Source organism: Pseudophryne corroboree, chromosome 8 (genome assembly GCF_028390025.1).
Source record: "Pseudophryne corroboree isolate aPseCor3 chromosome 8, aPseCor3.hap2, whole genome shotgun sequence".
NCBI lineage: Eukaryota > Metazoa > Chordata > Amphibia > Anura > Myobatrachidae > Pseudophryne > Pseudophryne corroboree.
In genome coordinates, this window is record NC_086451.1 from 290,081,425 (window position 1) to 290,105,841 (window position 24,417).

The 24,417-nt window shown below is 46.7% G+C and overlaps 1 protein-coding gene across 2 annotated transcripts in view; it reads left to right on the top strand.

Moving 5' to 3' along the window:
• Positions 1-22,210, top strand: part of NXT2 (nuclear transport factor 2 like export factor 2) — a 45,055-nt gene extending 22,845 nt beyond the window's left edge. For both annotated transcript variants that reach the window (XM_063937296.1, XM_063937297.1), the window contains exons 3-4: positions 14,530-14,674; positions 21,048-22,210. In XM_063937296.1, the coding sequence (XP_063793366.1) occupies positions 14,530-14,674; positions 21,048-21,226 (324 nt within the window). In that variant the 3' untranslated portion in view covers positions 21,227-22,210. The remainder of the gene's footprint in view (positions 1-14,529; positions 14,675-21,047) is intronic.
• The last annotated feature ends 2,207 nt before the right edge of the window (positions 22,211-24,417 follow it).

A 24,417-nucleotide genomic window follows, 5' to 3' on the forward strand; every position in this document is an offset into this window, starting at 1 on the left:
AGAATCACGGTAGAAAGAGGGTAAAAAAGAGAGGGGGGGCACATAAATTTAGCGCAAAATCAATGTATACAGCAACTACTGGGTAAACACTAAGTTACTGTGTAATTCCTGGGTCATATAGCGCTGGGGTGTGTGCTGGCATACTCTCTCTCTGTCTCTCCAAAGGGCCTTGTGGGGGTTCTGTCCTCAAATAGAGCATCCCCTGTGTGTGTGGTGTGTCGGTACGCTTGTGTCGACTTGTTTGACGAAGAAGGCTATGTGGAAGCAGAGCAGGTGCAGATGAATGTGGTGTCTCTGCCGACGGCGCCGACACCTGATTGGATGGATATGTGGAAGGTGTTAAATGATAATGTAAACTCCTTGCATAAAAGGTTGGATAAAGCTGAAGCCTTGGGACAGTCATGGTCTCAACCCATGCCTGATCCTACAGCGCAGAGGCCGTCAGGGTCTCAGAAGCTGCCACTATCCCAAATTGTTGACACAGATATCGACACGGATTCTGACTCCAGTGTCGATGGCGATGATGCAAAGTTGCAGCCTAAAATGGCTAAAGCCATCCGCTACATGATTATAGCAATGAAGGATGTATTGCACATCTCAGAGGAAAACCCTGTCCCTGACAAGAGGGTTTATATGTTTGAGGAAAAAAGGCAAGAGGTGACTTTTCCCCCGTCACATGAGTTAAATGAGTTCTGTGAAAAAGCTTGGGATTCTCCCGATAGGAAAATGCAGATTTCCAAACGGTTACTTATGGCGTATCCTTTCCCGCCAATGGACAGGTTACGCTGGGAATCATCCCCTAGGGTAGACAAAGCTTTGACACGCTTATCTAAGAAGGTAGCCCTGCCGTCACAGGATACGGCCACCCTAAAAGATCCTGCGGATAGAAAGCAGGAAGGTATCCTGAAGTCCGTTTATACACATTCAGGTACCCTACTAAGGCCGGCAGTTGCGTCGGCCTGGATGTGTAGTGCTGTACCAGCATGGACAGATACTCTGTCTGAGGAACTTGATACCTTGGACAAGGATACTATATTACTGACACTGGGGCATATAAAAGACGCTGTCCTATATATGAGGGATGCCCAGAGAGACATTTGCCTACTGGGCTCTAGAATAAATGCAATGTCAATTTCTGCCAGAAGGGTCCTGTGGACTCGGCAATGGACAGGTGATGCCGACTCAAAAAAGCACATGGAGGTTTTACCTTATAAGGGTGAGGAATTGTTTGGGGACGGTCTCTCGGACCTAGTTTCCACAGCTACGGCTGGGAAGTCAAATTTTTTGCCATATATTCCCTCACAACCTAAGAGAGCACCGTATTACCAAATGCAGTCCTTTCGATCACAAAGAGGCAAGAAAGTCCGAGGTGCGTCTTTTCTTGGCAGGGGCAGAGGGAAAAAGCTGCAAGCTGCACAATACAGCTAGTTCCCAGGAACAGAAGTCCTCCCCGGCTTCCACTAAATCCACCGCATGACGCTGGGGCTCCACAGGTGGAGCCAGGAGTGGTGGGGACGCGTCTCCGAAATTTCAGCCACCAGTGGGTTCGCTCACGGGTGGATCCATGGGCTATACAGATTGTGTCTCAGGGATACAAGCTGGAATTCGAAGTGATGCCCCCTCACCGTCACCTCAAATCGGCCCTGCCAGCTTCCCCCATAGAAAGGGAAGTAGTGTTAGCGGCAATTCACAAATATATCTCCAGCAGGTGGTGGTAAAGGTTCCCCTCCCTCAACAGGGAAGGGGTTACTATTCCACAATGTTTGTGGTACCGGAAGGTTCGGTCAGACCCATATTGAATTTAAAATCCCTGAACATTTACCTGAAAAGGTTCAAGTTCAAGATGGAATCGCTCAGGGCGGTCATTGCAAGCCTGGAAGATGGGGATTTTATGGTGTCTCTGGACATAAAGGATGCTTACCTGCATGTCCCCATTTATCCACCTCATCAGGAGTACCTCAGATTTGTGGTACAGGACTGTCATTACCAATTCCAGACGTTGCTGTTTGGTCTGTCCACGGCACCGAGAATATTTACCAAGGTAATGGCAGAAATGATGGTGCTTCTGCGAAAGCAAGGTGTTAGAATTATCCCATACTTGGACGATCTCCTCATAAAGGCGAGGTCCAGAGAGCAGTTGCTGATCAGCGTAGCACACTCTCGGGAAGTGTTGCAACAGCACGGCTGGATTCTGAATATTCCAAAGTCGCAGCTGATTCCTACGACGCGTCTGCCCTTCCTGGGCATGATTCTGGACACAGACCAGAAGAAGGTGTTCCTCCCGGCGGAGAAGGCCCAGGAGCTCGTGACTCTGGTCAGAGACCTCTTAAAACCAAAACAGGTGTCGGTGCATCAATGCACGCGAGTCCTGGGAAAGATGGTGGCGTCACACGAAGCCATTCCCTTCGGCAGGTTCCATGCGAGGACCTTTCAGTGGGATCTGTTGGACAAGTGGTCCGGATCGCATCTTCAGATGCATCGGCTGATCACCCTATCCCCCAGGGCCAGGGTGTCTCTTCTGTGGTGGCTGCAGAGTACTCGCCTTCTCGAGGGCCGCAGGTTCGGCATACAGGACTGGGTCCTGGTGACCACGGATGCAAGCCTCCGAGGGTGGGGGGCAGTCACTCAGGGAAGAAATTTCCAGGGGCTGTGGTCAAGTCAGGAAACTTGTCTGCACATCAATATCCTGGAACTAAGGGCCATATACAACGCCCTGAGTCAAGCGGAACCTCTGCTTCGCAACCAACCAGTGCTGATTCAGTCAGACAACATCACCGCAGTGGCTCATGTAAACCGCCAGGGCGGCACAAGAAGCAGGGTGGCGATGGCAGAAGCCACACGAATTCTTCGCTGGGCGGAGAATCACGTGCAAGCACTGTCAGCAGTGTTCATTCCGGGAGTGGACAACTGGGAAGCAGACTTCCTCAGCAGGCACGACCTCCACCCGGGAGAGTGGGGACTTCATCAAGAAGTCTTCACACAGATTACAAATCGATGGGAACTGCCACAGGTGGACATGATGGCACCCCGACTCAACAAAAAGCTACAAAGGTATTGCGCCAGGTCAAGAGACCCTCAGGCGATAGCTGTGGACGCACTAGTGACACCGTGGGTGTTCCAGTCGGTTTATGTGTTTCCTCCTCTTCCTCTCATTCCCAAGGTGCTGAGAATCGTAAGAAAAAGAGGAGTGAGAACAATACTCATTGTTCCGGATTGGCCAAGAAGGACTTGGTATCCGGAACTGCAAGAAATGCTCACAGAGGACCCATGGCCTCTGCCTCTCAGACAGGATCTGTTGCAACAGGGGCCCTGTCTGTTCCAAGACTTACTGCGGCTGCGTTTGACGGCATGGCGGTTGAACGCCGGATCCTAGCGGAGAAAGGCATTCCGGATGAGGTTATTACTACGCTGATAAAAGCTAGGAAGGACGTGACACCGTATATGGCGAAAATATGTTGCTTGGTGTGAGGCTAGGAAGGCCCCTACAGAGGAATTCCAGCTGGGCCGTTTCCTTCACTTCCTGCAGTCGGGAGTGACTATGGGCTTAAGATTAGGGTCCATTAAGGTCCAGATTTCGGCCCTATCCATTTTCTTTCAAAAAGACCTGGCTTCACTACCTGAAGTTCAGACGTTTGTTAAGGGAGTGCTGCATATTCAGCCCCCTTTTGTGCCACCAGTGGCACCTTGGGATCTTAACGTGGTGTTGAGTTTCCTGAAATCTCACTGGTTTGAGCCACTTAAGACCGTGGAGTTAAAATATCTCACGTGGAAGGTGGTCATGCTATTGGCCTTGGCTTCGGCTAGGCGGGTGTCAGAATTGGCGGCTTTGTCATGTAAAAGCCCCTATCTGGTTTTCCATATGGACAGGGCAGAATTACGGACTCGTCCGCAATTTCTGCCGAAGGTGGTGTCATCTTTTCATTTGAAGCAACCTATTGTGGTGCCTGCGGCTACTCGTGACTTGGAGGATTCCAAGTTACTAGATGTAGTCAGGGCTTTGAAGATTTATGTAGCCAGAACGGCTGGAGTCAGGAAAACTGACTCGCTGTTTATCCTGTATGCATCCAACAAGCTGGGTGCTCCTGCTTCAAAGCAAACTATTGCTCACTGGATCTGTAACACGATTCAGCAGGCTCATTCTGCGGCAGGTTTGCCGCCTCCAAAATCAGTAAAAGCCCATTCCACTAGGAAGGTGGGCTCTTCTTGGGCGGCTGCCCGAGGGGTCTCGGCATTACAGCTTTGCCGAGCAGCTACTTGGTCGGGTTCAAACACTTTTGCAAAATTCTACAAGTTTGATACTCTGGCTGAGGAGGACCTTGTGTTTGCTCATTCGGTGCTGCAGAGTAATTCGCACTCTCCCGCCTGTTTGGGAGCTTTGGCATAATCCCCATGGTCCTTACGGAGTCCCCAGCATCCACTAGGACGTTAGAGAAAAGAAGATTTTACTTACCGGTAAATCTATTTCTCGTAGTCCGTAGTGGATGCTGGGCGCCCGTCCCAAGTGCGGACTTCTTCTGCAATACTTGTATATAGTTATTGCTTACATAAGGGTTATGTTATGGTTGCATCAGGTTGGTCTGATGCTCCGTTGTTGTTCATACTGTTAACTGGGTAAGTTTATCACGAGTTATACGGTGTGATTGGTGTGGCTGGTATGAGTCTTACCCTGGATTCCAAAATCCTTTCCTTGTACTGTCGGCTCTTCCGGGCACAGTTTCCTTAACTGAGGTCTGGAGGAGGGACATAGAGGGAGGAGCCAGTGCACACCAGTATTCCTAATTCTTTCTTAAAGTGCCCTGTCTCCTGCGGAGCCCGTCTATTCCCCATGGTCCTTACGGAGTCCCCAGCATCCACTACGGACTACAAGAAATAGATTTACCGGTAAGTAAAATCTTATTTTTGCATCCGGGGACTACTGGCTGCTTTCGCATCGTTATTTTTACACTGCAATTTACATGTAAGCTAGAATACACTCTTCCCAAATCTTATACCAGATTACCACCCCTCTACATGTTTCATACAAACCTTACATGCGTCCTCTTTCTGTAGTCTCAACCCTCATGCCGCCAGCTCATCATTGCTCTGTAACTGGATCATATAATCTCTCAAGAACCTTTTAAGACTGGTACACACTACCAAACGACGGTGATAGACGACTGTATTGTTGAACGATATAGTGACATCGCCGCAATTACTGAAAATGCAGCTCAGCCCAACATTGACAGGTTGAGCTGCAGGTCAACTCAATAGTTATGAACGCTGAGCGACGTGCGGGAGCGCGCATCATTCATCAATCTGACCTCCATGCACACTGAAATAGGAAGAGAGAAATTACGACTCTTGTTTGGGCGCACTCTGTTAATTAGTCAGAATGGTAATTAATGTCAAGATTCAAACACAACTTTTAATAATTTACCACATAAAATAAACTATGTATCCAACAGATATGTAGTTTATATTATGTGGTAGATTATTAAATTATGTTTTAATCTTGACATTAATTACTATTCTGACTAATTAACAGAGTGCACCCAAACAAGAGTCGTCTTCTCTCCCTATTTCTGGTGGCTGTCTGACTCAGGGTGCACCGCCAAGCGGACACATCTAGGGATTTGGCCATCAATTTATCTGTCCAATTTTGGTCTCTTTAATGCATTAGAACTTTAGTGACTGACTAGTGCAGAATCACAACCCTTTACTCCTCATACACACTGGCCGATTTCAAGCTAAAAATAAACCATAACGACATAAAATGGTGAGTGGATGCTATAGGCAACTTCTCCATTCATTTCACTGCTTGATACATCAACCCTAAGTACCATATAATGCATACCCCCGTAGCTTCATGTGTCCCAACTCCCTTTTCCCTATAGATGTGAAGCCTGCTGGCAGGGCCCTCTACCTCTGGCTGTTAATATCCAGTCTCTTTATTACTGTGTTTGTTGCCAATTGTAAAGCTTTACAGAATTATATTGGAACTACATATGTAAATTCTGAACGTGAAAAACACATCTCAGAACAATAGTTGTAATAATTAAAAACAAAACCTCTCTGTACACATAGGCTGTCGCCAGTCGCAGAATGCAGCAGGAACAGACACCGCACAATCCTAAAACAGGAGGGTCTGGTCACGTTTTTGTAACAACGACCTGTCAGCCAGGGTTTATAAAGAAAAATATGTATAGATCTGCGCAAATGCTAAATTATACATTGCCCTACAAGTTGGGGTAAAAACAGACCGCATTTTGCTTTCCACAGTTGAAGAAGCGTTATAATTTACTGCTCTATTAAATTGAATATGAGGACATAAAACTTTATAATTGAATCAGAGTACCAAATATCAGCAATAAACAATATGCACCAAGTACAGATTGTGACACAAACAGGATAATTTAGTGGTTCTCAAACTGTGTGCCTTGTCCGACAAACAGGTGACATGGACGTTGCTGGACAGGCTTATATCTTTGGCCAAATTTATGCTAACAACCTCTTATATGATATTTAATTGTAATATATATTTTAATTTTGAGTTGTAATGTTTGCATAGTGCACCTGCATTTTACTTTTTAGACATGCATAATAACCAATTGAACTCCCCTTGGTTTCAGGTGCAGTATAAGTATATCTATTAAAATGTGTATATTTGTTAGTGCATTTTGGAGCATTTACAGTGCATCCGCAAAATATTCACAGCGCTTCACTTTTCTTTTTCATCCACTAGGGGTCACTGGAGTACTCTTGGGATAATGACGGGGCGTAGCCGGGAATGGCACATTTAAATATTTAAATTAGTAACTGGTCACCCCCTCCATACTCCCATAGAGACTTCAGCATTTTTCTGTGCCTCTAGTCGGAAGGTACAAGTGGACAGGATGTCCTTAGACTCTTCAAACAAGATTATTTTTCATTTTTTCTACCCGATCCTTTCCCAGCTTATCAAAAAGCGTGGGTCCGGGATCGCTGGTGCTGCAGAAGGGCAGCAGATGGTCTGCCGGTGCCCATGAAAAGGGCCCCGCCATTGACAAAAATCAGCAGAGCTGACTGCAGCCTCAGGCTGCACATGGAAGCAGGACGGAGCTTGGCAGAGAAGACCCGTCATGGCCTCCACGGGTGGTGCAGGTACTGAGCGGTTAGGCAGCTCTCACTGCAGCCGCTCACTTACTTTCTATTACTGTTTATTGCGAGCGGTCATCTCACGCTGCTGCCCTCTATGTGGGGACTGTATTTTATTTATAATGTATTATGTGTTTCTTAAACAACCCCTACTGCCTGCCACTCGTCGCTCCCCAGCGCTCCCTTGCCGCGCTCCCTACCTGCCGGCCAGTGTAAGAATACGGCGTCGCTGAGCGCTTGCAGGGGAGCCAGCGAGTGGTCCCCGGCACTGCTGCAGGGCCGCTCACCGCATCTCCGGCGTCTGCACACATGCCGCCCTCCTCCCTCGGTTCACACGGCTCTGGAGTGGCAAGCGGGCGAGCTGGCCGCAGACAGCTGCTGCCGCGGCCCGCTCTATCATCCGCTCCCCAGTCTCCGGCAAGCCGCTCCGGCCACAGCCGCTCAAGTCCCGCTGCTTCCCGGTCCCTGCTTCCGCCGCTCCCCGGCTCCCATCCGCTGAATAGTCGGAAATCCAGGGGGGAGCAGTGGGGGGAAGTCTGCAGCTTCATGACCGCGGACAGCTCTCATAGCTGCCGCGGTCCAAAGCTGCAGGACAGAGGGGGGGGGGGGGGGGGGAGAAGAAGGAATGCCCGCAGGGAGGCGCCAATAACTAAGCTGCGTTTAGGCAGCAAACAGCTCAGGCTATTAAGCCTGTGAGGGGGTCACAATAATATGACTGCTGGGCAATATGATAGATCTATAATCTGGATGTGTGTATATGGGTATAATATATATACATATATATATATATTTACACAGGTCTGATTGGGTGTATATTTATATATATATATATATATATATATAAGTCCAATTTGCGTCCAGCACTCCAGAGGTTAAATGCAGTGTATGCTCCGGTGCCCTGCTCCAATAAGTAATTCAATATCTCCAAGAACAAGCTGGCACTCATGAAGACTTAATAAATGCGCAGACACAGTGATGTGATCAACGTTTCAGGGCTGCTCTTGATAAAAGGGCAGCAGCCCTGAAACGTTGATCACATCACTGTGTCTGCGCATTTATTAAGTCTTCATGAGTGCCAGCTTGTTCTTGGAGATAGATATATATATATATATTATCGTGAAGATTGATGTATCAGATAACATTAAAATCTATTCTTGCAAGCACATGGCGGACACCATTTTAACTTTACTTCCTGGTTCTTCCCAGGAAGTTGCTGCACTACAACACTACAACTGCAGCTGGGGTGGTGTTAGGAGTTTTAATTGTTTTTGTACAGCACACGTGCACTGTAATGCAGATTAAACACACTTTACTTACGGGGTACTAAGTCACGATACGGGTCTGTCCTTCTGTACTTACTGCTTGGTGTACATGAGCAGTAAGTCTAATGCAAAGTCAAACAAGCAGCTTCGCTGCAAAGTTGGTCCGACAGTGTGTCGGATAAATGCGACTGCACAGACAGACCCTTGCTGCTCCTCTTTGGGATGCAAGCGCATGTACTGCCTGGGGGGACAAATTATGCTTATTGTCTTATAAATGATTGTTTCAGCTGCATTGTTTGCGGTCGATTCACAGCCAGTCCTCATGTCAACAGGCCTGTCCGTCAGGTTCTCAACTGTTATCCCTTGTCCGTTTCGGTCTATGACGTTTAATTACCCGTCGGAGCATACCCTACAGGACACAGCAGTAGGGATGTTACTTCGCCCTGCTTTGGTGGGAGTTTGGGTTAACAAGGCTGTAGGGCATGGCACTCCAGTTTACATTGCACTACAAGAAGAACACCTTCCACTTCTCGCTGATTACAGCTTCTGTGGACGTCAGCCATTTTTGTTCTCGCCTTTTAGCTTCACTAGTGGCGGCACAACGTCCACTTTGGCTACGTTCTTAACAGGCGATGTCGGATTTCGAACGAGAATAGAGGCATTACCTTGCGCTGGCTACAGGTTTGGTCCTGTTTTGGACACCTGCTTTTCGCAGGAATATCTGATTTCCTACCATTGTCTACGCAAATTCCTGAATAGAACTACTCAGGATATTGTCTTTACGACTCTGTCCTTTCGCAGCCGTGCTACAGGACATGTGGTAGACTACGGTTATGGTACGGCCACCTACTTTGAGAGGTCTCTATCCAAGTTTCAGTGGCCTTAACATCTACGCCACTGACAAGCCAATGCCATAATGGCGTTCCAGCATCTCCGGTCGTCGGTTGTGGACATCCACAGTTAGGTGGATCCGCACAGTTGGATTCACAGATTATGAAAATACAGTCGACGGTTTCCCGTCATTGCCATGGGCAAGACAGGTCTGCCTAGGTCAGAGGACAAGACGGCGGTGCTACAGAGACACAGGCTATAGTAGTCTCAGTAGTTTGATACCGCAGTCAACACCCGAGTCGCGGTTATATTTCGGTTTGGGATAGTTCCAAAGCTGGATGACTCTGTCAGTCCGATACTGACCCTGCAGACAGTACGTTGCTTGCTACAGATTCATCATGGAATACTTGCAGTCGGTGACTGCAGAGTGGGATCCGCAGTAATACCGGATTACGATGGATCTCGAATTTACACAGGCCTACTTAGGGTTTTCTGTAAAAATCCATTCTTACTTTCAAATGCTACCATTTGGCTTCTTATCGGCGCCTCGGGTAGTCACAAGTAAAAGCTGTCATAATAGCTCATCTCAGATCCCTGAGAAGGATAACATTTCCGTACTTTGGAGATCTGCTCATCAACGCTCCGTCTCAACGCTTATTCCTACAACGTGCATTACTAACGTACAATGGCGTCATTCAGCACGGTTGGATTGTCAACCTCAAGAAATCAACCCTCATTCCGTTACAAATGATTCATGCATAGGAATGATTCCATGGATAAACGGATTTCCCTGCCTGAACACAATACAAAGTGTACGTCATCGCGTACAGTTAGTACGCAATCCACGGACTATCTTGGTGCATTTGGACGACTACTAGGAAGGTGGCGCACTCCAGTTTGCAGGAGTTCACTCAGGTCATTTTTCACCTGAATGGTATTGCACGCATCTACAAATTCATCAAATAGTGCGGTTGGCTCCAAGGACCACAGTATCACTACTCTGGTGGCTCCAAGTACACAATCTCACCGCGGGGAGAATGTTCGGCGTCTGGAATTGGATAATTCTTGCAACGGACGCGAGTCTCAGGGGTTGGGGAGCTGTGGTCCAAAATTGTCAACTTCAGAGTCTCTGGTCAGATCATGGAAGATTGCTGTCAATTAAATGACCTGTATCTCAGGGCAATTTCCAACGCGCTGCAACAAGCAGTGCACATGCTCCGGTGTCCAGGTGCAGTCAGACAACGCCACGGCTGTCGCAGAGGAATTCGAGGTCGCATGGCATGCGGGAAGTTGCTCGAATCCTCAATTGGGCCGAGTGTCACCAGGTGATATTGTCGGCAGTGTTTGTGTTGGAGTGGACAGCTGGGAGGCAGATTGTCCCAGCTGTCAGGATTTTCATCCAGAAAACTGGGCATTGAATTCAGAAGCGTTCCAGATGTTGGTCCAGCAGTGGCATTACCCACAGGGGAATCTAATGGCATCTCGCAATAAAAAACAAAACAAACAAAAACATTCCAGTATGTGTCCAGAGCACGAGCTCAAAAGGCAGTGGATGCTCTCACGATCGTGTGGCCGTACAGCTTTGTATCGGTTCCACCGTTTCCGCTGCTTCCTAGGTTGCTAAAGCGGACCAAACGAGAGTCCACGACGGTCATACTAGTGGTGCCTTATTGGCCTCGGAAAGCCTGGTTCTCAGATCTCCGCGAACTACTCGCGGCCGATCCTTGACCGCGTACGCCACGTCCGGATCTGTTACAACAGGGTCCGTTTCTTTACCCCGATTTTAGCGCAGCTGCGTTTGCCGGGGTGGTTGTTGAAACCGCCCTCTTATTAAGGGAGGGCGTTCCAGAATCTGTTTCTACCAACCAGGTTACGTGCTAGGAAGCCAGTTACGGCAGCTCATTATCACAGAATTTGGCGTGCCTATGTAGGTTGGTGGGAAGCTCGGACGTTTCCGACATCTTTCAAGTTATCCCCTCTTTTAATATTTTTACAGACTGGGTTAGGTGGAGGACTATGTTTATCTACACTAAAGGTGCAGGTCTCTGCCTTGTCAATTTACTTTCACAGGCGTTTGGCTCTTTTGCCGACCGTACACACCTTTCTGCAAGGTGTCCTCAGAGTACGATCTCCATTTATACCTCCTACTACACCATGGGACTTGAATCTGGTTTTAGATTAATTTTTTCTTACAATCTTCATATTTTGAACCCTTACAACAAGTGGATGTTAAGCTTTTCACTTGGAAAACAGTTTCGCTTAGCCTTAGCAAGGCGTGTTTTAACATTGGGTGCCTTCTCATGCAAGTCACCATATCTGGTGTTTTATGATCATAGAGCGGAACTTCGCACAAATTCCGTTTTCTTCCCAAAGATGTTATACATCACTTAATCAATCGTAGTTCCTGTGTTACCAGTAGGTTCAGGAACTTCAATTACTTGAGATGTGGTACGCGCTCTGCGCGTTTTATGTAGCCCAAACATCAACTGTACGTAACACAGACACACAGTTTGTTCTCTGTAATGTAGTTAACTTGGCTTTGTCAGCTTCCAAGCAGACCTTATACCATACGTCAGGCTTAGCTTCATCATAGGCTACAACCGCCTTCATCAGTGTCAGGCCGTTTCACACGTTCCTTGTGAACGTCATACGCAGCAGGTCGTGGACCTTCTAAGAAACAACTTAGAGAAGCTGCTACAGGGTCATCGGTGCATGACCATCAGTGCACACGTTGTGCGCTTTTGCAAGTTTGCTACGTTTACGGCATCAGCATATAGCTTTGGCCGTCTAGTGTTATAGGTGCCAAACAGCTCTCCCGCCCAAGGGGGAAACTTTGGTACGTCCCAAGAGTACTCCAGTGACCCCTAGTGGATGAAAAAGAAAGTAGGATTTTGGTACTTACCAGGTAAATCCTTTTCTTTGAATCCATAGGGGGCACTGGACGCCCACCCAGAGCAGTTTTCCCTGTCTTGTGGTAAGCTCAGTGGATCTTATGAGAACACATTATCACCAATGGATATGATGTTACGGTGATATCTATTATGGGGTAAACTGTTTAGTTGTCAGTTACGTTATGTGTCAACTTTAGTGTTGACCGTTATAATTTACGTTATGTGTCAACTTTAGTGTTGACAGTTATAATTTACGTTATGTGTCAACTTTAGTGTTGACCGTTATATTATGTTATATGTAATTCTCTATGGTTCATCCTCTCTCTCGCTCCTGTTCGGCTCAGTAAAAATACTGAAGTCTCTATGGGAGTATGGAGGGGGTGACCAGTTACTAATTTAAATATTTAAATGTGCCATTCCCGGCTACGCCCCGTCCATATCCCAAGAGTACTCCAGTGCCCCCTATGGATTCAAAGAAAAGGATTTACCTGGTAAGTACCAAAATCCTACTTTTCCAGATTTGTTATGTTACAGCCTTATTCTAAAATGGAATAAATTAATTTTTTACCTCAAAATTCTACACACAATATCCCATAATGACAATGTGAAAAAAAAAATTGGTTGTTTTTTTGAGATTTTTGCTAATTTCTTAAAAATAAAATAATAAAAAGTCACATGTACGTAAGTATTCACAGCCTTTGCCATGAAGCTCAAAATTGAGCTCATGTGCATCTTGTCTCCACTGATCATCCTTGCACTGTTCCTACAGCTTAATTGGAGTACACCTGTGGTAAATTCAGTTGATTGGACATGATTTGGAAAGGAACACACCTGTCTAAATAAGGTCCCACACTTGACAGTGCATGTTTGAGCACACACCAAGCATGAAGTCAATGGAATTGTCTGTAGACCTCCGAGACAGGATTGTCTGGAAGCACAAATCTGGGAAAGGGAACAGAAAAATATCTGCTTTGAATGTCCGAATGAGCACAGTGGCTTCCATCATCCATAAATGGGAGAAGTTCGGAACCACCAGGACTCTTCCCAGAGCTGGCCGGCTGTCTAAACTGAGCGATCGGGGGAGAAGAGCACTAGTCAGGGAGGTCACCAAATTCCCAATGGTCACTCTGTCAGAGCTACAGCATTCCTCTGTGGAAAGAGGAGAACCTTCCAGAAAGACGACCATCTCTGCAGCAATCCACCAATCAGGCCTGTATGGTTGAGTGGCCAGACAGAAGCCACTCCTTAGTAAAATGCACATGGCAACCTGCCTGGAGTTTGCCAAAATGCACCTGAAGGACTCTCAGACCATGAGAAACAAAATTCTCTGGTTTGAGACAAAGATTGAACTCTTTGGCGTGAATGCCAGGCGTCATGTTTGGATTAAACCAGGCCAATATCATCCCTACAGTGAAGCATGGTGATGGCAGCATCATGCTGTTGGGATGTTTTTCGGCGGCAGGAACTTGGAGACTAGTCAGGATAGAGGATAAGATGAATGCAGCAATGTACAGAGACAACCTGGATGAAAACCTGCTCCAGAGCGCTCTTGACCTCAGACTGGGGCGACGGTTCATATTTCAGCAGGACAACGACACTAAGCACACACCCCAGATATCAAGGGAGTGGCTTCAGGACAACTCTGAATGTCCTTGAGTGGCCCAACCGGAGCCCAGACTTGAATCCGATTGAACATCTCTGGAGAGATCTGAAGATGGCTGTGCACCAACGCTTCCCATCCAACCTGATGGAGCTTGACAGGTGCTGCAAAGAGGAATGGGTGAAACTGGCCAAAGATAGGTGTGCCAAGCTTGTGGCATCATATTCAAAAAGACTCGAGGCTGTAATTGCTGCCAAAGGTGCCTCAACAAAGTATTGAGTAAACTTCGTTTTTTATTTTTGATAAATTTGCAAAACTCTCAAACTGTTTTCATGTTTTCATTATGGGGTATTGTGTGTAGAATTTTGAGGGGAAAAAATTATTTTTTTTCCATTTTGGAATAAGGCTGTAACAAAATGTGTAAAAAGTGAAGTGCTGTGAATACTTTCCAGATGCACTGTGTTTCTCTGGAGTAGAGTGCTCCCCACCGGAGTCTTCTCTCTCTTGTGTAATTCATATCAATCAGAACAGTCTCCCATTGCGGTGTGAATAAGACTCCTTTTCAGCAAAAGACGTTAGACATAAACAGAGTTGCATGGGACCTGGCTGCTTACTCACACCAGGTATCTGCCACTGCATCTTGTGTTGAGGCAAGGTGTGTGAGGCACATCTATATATTATTTAGCGGAGTGATAGTCTATCAGGATCTGATGGCTCCGCCTATATTCTAACAAATTGTGGCTATACTTTCTACAAATGTGCATTTAAAGCTATAGGCCTACACAAATGTTAGTGCTTTATTTTCTAAAAACATCTATCCTTCCGCTTGCAGCAACTGACCAAGTTGTACAGGGACACGGCTACGTTAGTGTGGAATGGCAGTCCTGTAGCGGGACAGGAAGCGCTCATTAAGTTCTTTGACATGTTGCCAACCAGCGAATTTCAAGTCAATATGATTGATTGCCAGCCTGTTCATGGTAAGAGCTGTCATCACATCGTATTCTTTCCATGACCATGACTGTATTAGAACTTCTGAATAATTAGTATGCTTCTCTTATAATAATTACATAATGTACTGTTTGTCATCATTCTGAACAACTACTGCAGCAAGATTAAAACTAAACTAGCTGTGGTGCCCGGTTTCAACCGGGCAAAGGTTTGCTGGGCAGAACATTTTACCCCTTTTCGCGCTCTTAGGACTTGATACAATCGTGTTACAAATTAATTAGACCATTAAACGGAGCCAATATCCGTAGTAAGAAAGCTTATTAGGGCAGGGCTTTACTATTTTTTCTAAAATCTAGGAGCCAGGATGAAAGTGTTGGAGCCAGACAACTGTTGTCCACCCGCCCCACCGCCCACACAAACCCGCCCCCCCCCCCCCCCCCCCCTTCCCCAGCCATACTACTGAGCAGCCTCCCCCCAGGCAAACCCACAACTAAGGGGGCCCCTCAGGCCAACCAGCCCTCCACAGCAATCCCCCAGGTGAACAATTCAACTTCTGAAGCCAACATAATTAACATGCTTTACAGTATAGTACTACCTTGTTAATGTACATAACATTATTATACAGCTAACAGGTTTAACAGGTGTTTCTCTAACGTCCTAGTGGATGCTGGGTACTCCGTAAGGACCATGGGGAATAGACGGGCTCCGCAGGAGACTGGGCACTCTAAGAATTAGGACTACTGGTGTGCACTGGCTCCTCCCTCTATGCCCCTCCTCCAGACCTCAGTTAGAATCTGTGCCCGGACGGAGTGGGTGCATTTTAGTGAGCTCTCCTGAGCTTGCTAATAAGAAAGTATTTTAGTTAGGTTTTTTATTTTCAGAGAGCTTCTGCTGGCAACAGACTCTCTGCTACGTGGGACTGAGGGGAGAGAAGCAAACCTACTAACTGCGGCTAGGTTGCCCTTCTTAGGCTACTGGACACCATTAGCTCCAGAGGGATCGAACACAGGAACTTAACCTTGGTTGTCCGTTCCCGGAGCTGCGCCGCCGTCCCCCTCGCAGAGCCAGAAGACAGAAGCCGGCGGGTGAAGCAAGAAGACGTCAAAATCGGCGGCAGAAGACTCCTGTCTTCATATGAGGTAGCGCACAGCACTGCAGCTGTGCGCCATTGCTCCCACATTACACCCACACACTCCAGTCACTGTAGGGTGCAGGGCGCAAGGGGGGGCGCCTTGGGCAGCAATTGAGTACCTCCTGGCAAAATAGGGCATATATACAGCTGGGCACTTTATATATGCATGAGCCCCCGCCATTATTTTACACAAAATCGCGGGACAGAAGCCCGCCGCTGAGGGGGTGGGGCTTCTTCCTCGGCACTCACCAGCGCAATTTTCTCTCCACAGCTCCGCTGAGAGGAAGCTCCCGAGGCTCTCCCCTGCAGAAGAAGAGGGTAAAAAGAGAGGGGGGGCACATAAATTGGTGTAAAAACAATATATACAGCAGCTACTGGGTTAACACTACGTTACTGTGTGATTCCTGGGTCATATAGCGCTGGGGTGTGTGCTGGCATACTCTCTCTCTGTCTCTCCAAAGGGCCTTGTGGGGGAACTGTCTTCAAATAGAGCATCCCCTGTGTGTGTGGTGTGTCGGTACGTGTGTGTCGACATGTCTGAGGTAAAAGGCTCCCCTAAGGAGGAGATAGAGCAAATATGTGTGTGTGAGGGTGTCTCCGTCGACACCTGTTGGATATGTGTAATTAAGTGCTAAGGTGAATTTATTGCACAAAAGATTAGAGAACAGACAGGAAATCTACCCATGTCTGTCACTCTGTCGCAGAGACCTTCAGTGTCTCTCAATGCTCACTATCCAAAATAATAAACACTGATGTCGACACGGAGATTGACTCCAGTGTCGACTACGATAATGCAAAGTTACAGCCAAAATGGCAGAAAAGTATTCAATATATGATTATTGTAATAAAAGATGATTTGTATATCACTGATGACTCATCTGTCCCTGACACAAGGGTACACATGTTTAAGGGGAAGAAAGCTGAGGTAAATTTCCCTCCTCTCATGAGGAAAAAGAGCGGGAATCTCCAGACAAGAGACTGCAGTTTCCCACAAAGAATTCTCAGGCAGTATCCTTTCCCCACTAGGGCCAGGATACAATGGGAATCTTTCCCTAGGGTGTCACGTTTGCCCAAAAGGTAACCTGTCGTAGCTGTTCTCAGGGATCCTGCAGATAGCGTGTACATTCTGGTACACTACTCAGACCGGCGATTGTGTCGGCATGGGTTTATAGCGCTGGGGCAGCGTGGACAGTTACCTTATCAGCAGAGATTGAGACCCTAGTATGTAGATATATATAGATATATATATATATTAATGCTGTCTTAAGAGATCTATATATATATATATATATAAAAACATGCCCAAAGAGACATGAGTATACTGGGTCCTAGAGACAAAGCTATGTAGGTTTCTGCTTGACGTGTCCTGTAGAATATGCAATGGACAGATGATGCCGACTTAAGAGGCATATGGAAGGCTGAGGATTGTGTGGAGAAGGGTTCTCTGACCTGGTCTCCACAGCTATAGCTGGTAATTCTGATGTTTTGCCTTATATTCCTGCACAGCCTAAGAAAGCACGACATTATCAAATGCAGCCTTTAGAACAAAGAAACAAGAAAGTCCGAGGTGCGTCCTTTCTTGCCAGAGGCGGGGGCAGAGGAAAGAAGCTGCACAACACAGCTAGGTTTAAGGAACAGAAGTCCTCCCCGGCCTCTACAATAATCCACCGCATGTCGCTGGGGCTCCACAGGCGGAGCTAGGCCCGGTGGGGGCACGCCTGCGTAAGTTCAGCCACAAGTGGGTTCACTCCCTGTTAGATCCCTGGGCAATAGATATTGTGTCTCAGGGATGCAAGCTGGACTTTGAGAAGATGCCCCCTCACCGACGGCCCTGCCGGCTTCCCCCCCATGAGAGGGAAACAGTGTTAACTGCAATTCACAAATTGTATCTTCAGCAGGTGGTGGTCAAGATTCCTCTCCTTCAACAAGGAAAGGGTTATTATTCGACCATGTTTGTAGTACCGAAACCGGACGGTTCGGTGAGACCCATATTGAATTTAAAATCCCTTAACATATACCTGAAAAGGTTCAAGTTTAAGATGGAATCGCTCAGAGCGGTCATCGCAAGCCTGGAAGGGGGGGATTTTATGGTGTCTCTGGACATAAAGGATGCATACCTTCATGTCCCCATTTATCCACCTCATCAGGCGTACCTCAGATTTGTGGTACAGGATTGTCATTACCCATTCCAGACGTTGCCGTTTGATCTGTCCACGGCACCGAGAATATTTACCAAGGTAATGGCAGAAATGATGGGCTTCTGCGAAATCAAGGAGTCACAATTATCTCATACTGGTACGATCTCCTCATAAAGGCGAGGTCCAGAGAGCAGTTGCTGATCAGCGTAGCACACTCTCGGGAAGTGTTGCAACAGCACGGCTGGATTCTGAATATTCCAAGGTCGCAGCTGATTCCTACGACGCGTCTGCCCTTCCTGGGCATGATTCTGGACACAGACCAGAAGAAGGTTTTTCTCCAGGCGGAGAAGGCTCAGGAGCTCGTGACTCTGGTCAGAGGCCTCTTAAAACCAAATCAGGTGTCGGTGCATCAATGCACACGAGTCCTGGGAAAGATGGTGGCGTCTTACGAAGCCATTCCCTTCGGCAGGTTCCATGCGAGGAACTTTCAGTGGGACCTGTTGGACAAGTGGTCCGGATCGCATCTTCAGATGCATCGGCTGATCACCCTATCCCCCAGGGCCAGGGTGTCTCTTCTGTGGTGGCTGCAGAGTGCTCACCTTCTCGAGGGCCGCAGGTTCGGCATACAGGACTAGGTCCTGGTGACCACGGATGCAAGCCTCCGAGGATGGGGGGCAGTCACTCAGGGAAGAAACTTCCAAGGGCTGTGGTCAAGTCAGGAAACTTGTCTGTACATCAATATCCTGGAACTAAGGGCCATATACAACGCCCTGAGTCAAACGGAGCATCTGCTTCGCAACCAACCGGTGCTGATTTAGTCAGACAACATCACTGCAGTGGCTCATGTAAACCGCCAGAGCGGCACAAGAAGTAGGGTGGTGATGGCAGAAGCCACCAGAGTTCTTCGCTGGGCGGAGAATCACGTGCAAGCACTGTCAGCAGTGTTCATTCCGGGAGTGGACAATTGGGAAGCAGACTTCCTCAGCAGGCACGACCTACACCCGGGAGAGTGGGGACTTCATCAAGAAGTCTTCACACAGATTACAAATCGATGGGAACTGCCACAGGTGGACATGATGGCGTCCCGCTTCAACAAAAAGCTACAAATGTATTGCGCCAGGTCAAGAGACCCTCAGGCGATAGCTGTGGACGCACTAGTGACACCGTGGGTGTTCCAGTCGGTTTATGTGTTTCCTCCTCTTCCTCATACCCAAGGTGCTGAGAATCGTAAGAAAAAGAGGAGTGAGAACAATACTTATTGTTCTGGATTGGCCAAGAAGGACTTGGTATCCGGAACTGCAAGAAATGTTCAGAGGACCCATGGCCTCTGCCTCTCAGACAGGATCTGTTGCAACAAGGGCCCTGTCTGTTCCAAGACTTACCGCGGCTGCGTTTGACGGCATGGCGGTTGAACGCCGGATCCTAACACAAAAAGGCATTCCGGATGAGGTTATTCCTACGCTAATAAAGGCTAGGAAGGACGTGACGGCTAAGCATTATCACCGTATATGGCGCAAATATGTTGCTTGGTGTGAGGCCAGGAATGCCCCTACAGAGGAATTCCAGCTGGGCCGTTTCCTTCACTTCCTACAGTCGGGAGTGACTTTGGGCTTAAAATTGGGGTCCATTAAGGTCCAGATTTCAGCCCTGTCCATTTTCTTTCAAAAGGAACTGGCTTCTCTTCCTGAAGTTCAGACGTTTGTAAAGGGAGTGCTGCATATTCAGCCCCTTTTGTGCCACCAGTGGCACCTTGGGATCTTAACGTGGTGTTGAGTTTCCTGAAATCACACTGGTTTAAGCCACTTAAAACCGTAGAGTTAAAATATCTCACGTGGAAGGTGGTCATGCTGGTGGCCTTAGCTTTGGCTAGGCGGGTGTCAGAATTGGCGGTTTTGTCACGTAAAAGCCCCCATCTGGTTTTCCATATGGACAGGACAGAATTACGGACTCGTCCGCAATTTCTGCCAAAAGTGGTGTCATCTTTTCATTTGAACCAACCTATTGTGGTGCCTGCGGCTACTCGTGACTTGGAGGATTCCAAGTTACTTGATGTAGTCAGGGCTTTGAAGATTTATGTAGCCAGAACGGCTGGAGTCAGGAAAACTGACTCGCTGTTTATCCTGTATTCATCCAACAAGCTGGGTGCTCCTGCTTCAAAGCAAACTATTGCTCGCTGGCTCTAACACGATTCAGCAGGCTCATTCTGCGGCTGGATTGCCGCATCCAAAATCCGTAAAAGTCCATTCCACAAGGAAAGTGGGCTGTTCTTGGGCGGCTGCCCGAGGGGTCTCGGCATTACAGCTTTGCCGAGCAGCTACTTGGTCGGGTTCAAACACTTTTGCAAAATTCTACAAGTTTGATACCCTGACTGAGGAGGACCTTGTGTTTGCCCATTCGGTGCTGCAGAGTCATCCGCACTCTCCCGCCCGTTTGGGAGCTTTGGTATAATCCCCATGGTCCTTACGGAGTCCCCAGCATCCACTAGGACGTTAGAGAAAATAAGATTTTACTCACCGGTAAATCTATTTCTCGTAGTCCGTAGTGGATGCTGGGCGCCCGTCCCAACTGCGGACGACTTCTGCAATACTGGTGTATAGTTATTGCTTAACTAAGGGTTATGTTATGTTTGCATCAGGTTGTCTGATGCTCTGTTATTGTTCATACTGTTAACTGGGTATGTTATCACAAGTTATACGGTGTGGCTGGTATGAGTCTTACCCTGGATTCCAAAATCCTTTCCTTGTAATGTCAGCTCTTCCGGGCACAGTTTCCTTAACTGAGGTCTGGAGGAGGGGCATAGAGGGAGGAGCCAGTGCACATCAGTAGTCCTAATTCTTTCTTAGAGTGCCCAGTCTCCTGCGGAGCCCGTCTATTCCCCATGGTCCTTACGGAGTCCCCAGCATCCACTACAGACTACGAGAAATAGATTTACTGGTGAGTAAATATTTTTTATTTATTTTTTTGTGGGTTTTTTTTTTTTTAATGACACTAAAGAAATAGTAAAACCTATCCTAATAATGAACTATTTATTTTGAATTATGCCGTAGTACTTGGCATAACTTGTGGGATAAAGCTGATCTTATCTGGTGACAGACAATTGCGTTAATGCTGTGCTCTTCATTTCTCCTAAAGAACAAGCTACACAAGGGCAGAAGACTGTGTTGGTGGTTACCCATGGCTCAGTGAAGTTTGAAGGAAATAAACTTCATTACTTTAACCAGCAGTTCTTACTGACTCTACACACCACCACAGCCAACAGTGTATGGAAGATCGCAAGTGACACTTTCCGCTTCCAGGACTGGGCTGCATAATACAGAGCCGAAACAGCCTGTGGAACCGCTGAGAAATCAGCCTTTTATTTTATTCCTCTTTGCTCAAGACCTTCAGGGGAGACATCAGGGACTCTCACATGGGATGGAGATACATTTTTCTAAACATTCAAAGTAAAAATTGCGTTTGACCTGTTTATCCTTTTTGTTTGTTTTTTGTCATTTTGATAATGTACACAGTGTATTTTATATTTTGTACTGATGTTTACACAAAGCTTTGTTTTGTAACTTCTGCGGGACTTTGTTGTGGCTAATACTCCAATCATCATGAAGGTGACTTCATCTTATTTCAGTATGATCTAGCTCTTTATGCAAATATGCAGCATGGGGTTAGTTACTGTTAGGAATAACTGGTAGTAGTATTTTAAAACTAGGTTTTACACATTTAAAAAAAAAAAAAATCATCATTTCAATAATCAAGTTTAATTGTTCTTAGCAGTGTTATAATTGGTTGTTAATGTTCAACGTACAGGTTATGATTCAATACTACAACCAGTAAAACTTTGATACTAACATCAAAAACTATTATATTATATAACAAAATGTGAATAAAAAAATAATCCTAAACATCCAAAGTAAAATTTGCATTTGACCTGTTTATCCTTTTTGTTTTTTATCATTTTGAATATTTACACAGTGTATATTTGTTTTGTACATATGTTTTAAACAAGGCTCCTTTTTTTTTTTTCTTTTTTTTTTTTTTTGTGTGGTAACTTGTACAGGAATTTTGTTTTGTTACTGATAACATAAAGGATAATAATAAAAATGTGCTGGATTACATCATGTAAGAGCGTAATTCACTACAATTAGGTTTTGTAGAGTTCATAAGTGCAAACCTTTCCGAACACTAGTACATAGTTTGTTGTTTTTTTTTGTGTAAAAGGATCTAAACTTTCTCGGGCATCAGAATGACAAAAGCCGCAACCTTAGTTCCTTACTTGGATTAATAAAAATGGCATAATTTTAGGTTTGGTTTATGCTGCAGAATATTTTGTCTTTATTGTTGTGTGTGTATATACAGGTTAAGTATCCCAAATCCAAATATTCTGATATACAGAATTTAACACAGATTTTATCTGTACTGGTCAAGGGGAATTAGATGTAGTACTGGAAGTGTCTACATTCTTTTCAAATCACTATATAATTGTGAGACCAGAACATTTACTTTTATAATTTATAGGTCAGTGTCTTGTTTAAATTGACAGTTGGTTGAACTAATTTCTCTTACGTCCTAGAGGATGCTGGGGACTCCGTAAGGACCATGGGGTATAGACGGGCTCCGCAGGAGATAGGGCACCTAAAAAGAACTTTGACTATGGGTGTGCACTGGCTCCTCCCTCTATGCCCCTCCTCCAGACCTCAGTTAGATCTTGTGCCCAGAGGAGAATGAGTGCACTGCAGAGAGCTCTCCAGAGTTTTCTGTTGAAAAAGAATTTTGTTAGGTTTTTTATTTTCAGGGAGTCCTGTTGGCAACAGGCTCCCTGCATCGTGGGACCGAGGAGAGAGAGAAGCAGAGCTGGCTTGTCAAGTTGGGCACTGCTTCTAAGGCTACTGGACACCATTAGCTCCAGAGGGAGTCGGAACACAGGTCTCACCTGGGGTTCGTCCCGGAGCCGCGCCGCCGTACTCCTCACAGATGCCGAAGATAGAAGCCGGATGAGAAGGCAGAAGACATCTTAGGCGGCAGAAGACATCAGATCTTCATGAGGTAAGGCGCGCAGCGGTAAGCTGCGCGCCATTGCTCCCAGTCACACACACACACAGAGCAGCACTGAAGGGTGCAGGGGGGGGGGGGGGGCGCCCTGGGCAGCAATATTCCACACTTTTGGCCAAATTCAGATAGATTAGGCTGCGGAGGCAGTAAATCTAAGATCCCCCGCCATTTTAATAGAAAAGTCACTGGGACCGAAGCCTGCCGTCGGGTGGGCGGGGCTTGATCCTCAGCACTAACCAGCGCCATTTTCTCCACAGAAGCTGCATGCATGAACGCTGGGTCCCTGGTCTCTCCCCTGCTGAACTTCACAGGCTGGAAAAAAGAGGAGGGGGGCACATTAGCGACGCAGTGAGTGGGAATTGGTATATTATATATAAAAAAGCGCTATCTGGTCATATTTTTTCCAGTGTTTTTAAGCGCTGGTGTGTGCTGGCATACTCTCTCTGTCTTTCCTAAGGGCCTGGTTGGGGTTTTGTCCCCTTATAGGTTAATCCCTGTGTGGGGTGTCGGTACGTGTGTGTCGACATGTCTGAGGCGAAAGGCTTCTCCAAGGAGGAGGTGGAGCAAATGAGTGGTGTGTCCCCGTCGGTTGTGCCGACTCCGGATTGGATGGACATGTGGCATATGTTGAATGCAAGTGTGGCATCTTTACAGAAAAGGCTTGATAAGGCTGAATTAGGGGGGACATCAGGGGGTCAATCCTCGGATTGGACCGACTCACAGGGCCCGTCGGGGTCTCAAAAGCGTCCCTTAACACAAGACACTACTACCGACACGGATTCTGACTCCAGTGTCGACTACGACGAAGTAAAATTGCACCCTATGGTGACTAAAACCATTCAGTGTATGATTGTGGCAATAAGGGATGTGTTACATATTGAGGATGAACCCTCGGTTCCCGACACAAGGGTACACATGTTTAAGGGAAAGAAACAGATTATTAATTTTCCCGCATCTCATGAATTAAATGATTTCTTTGGAAAAGCTTGGGAGACTCCGGAAAAGAGACCGCAGATCCCCAAAAGAATTTATATGGTATACCCCTTCCCTAAACAGGACAGGGAGATTTGGGAATCATCCCCCACTGTGGACAAGGCCCTGACGCGCTTGTCCAAGAAAGTGGCGCTACCGTCTCCTGACACAGCGGCCCTTAAGAACCCTGCAGATCGCAGGCAAGAAACTACCTTAAAGTATATTTATTCTCATACAGGTGCTGTGCTAAGACCGACAATTGCGTCGGCATGGGTGTGTAGCGCAATTGCAGCTTGGACAGATGAGCTGACAGATCACTTTGATAATATGGATAAGGATACTATATTCTTAACTCTAGCCCACATAAAAGACGCAGTCTTATTTATGAGGGATGCTCAAAGGGACGTTGGATTGCTAGCTTCTAGGGCCAATGCCATGTCTATCTCAGCGAGAAGATCCTTATGGACTCGCCAATGGACGGGTGATA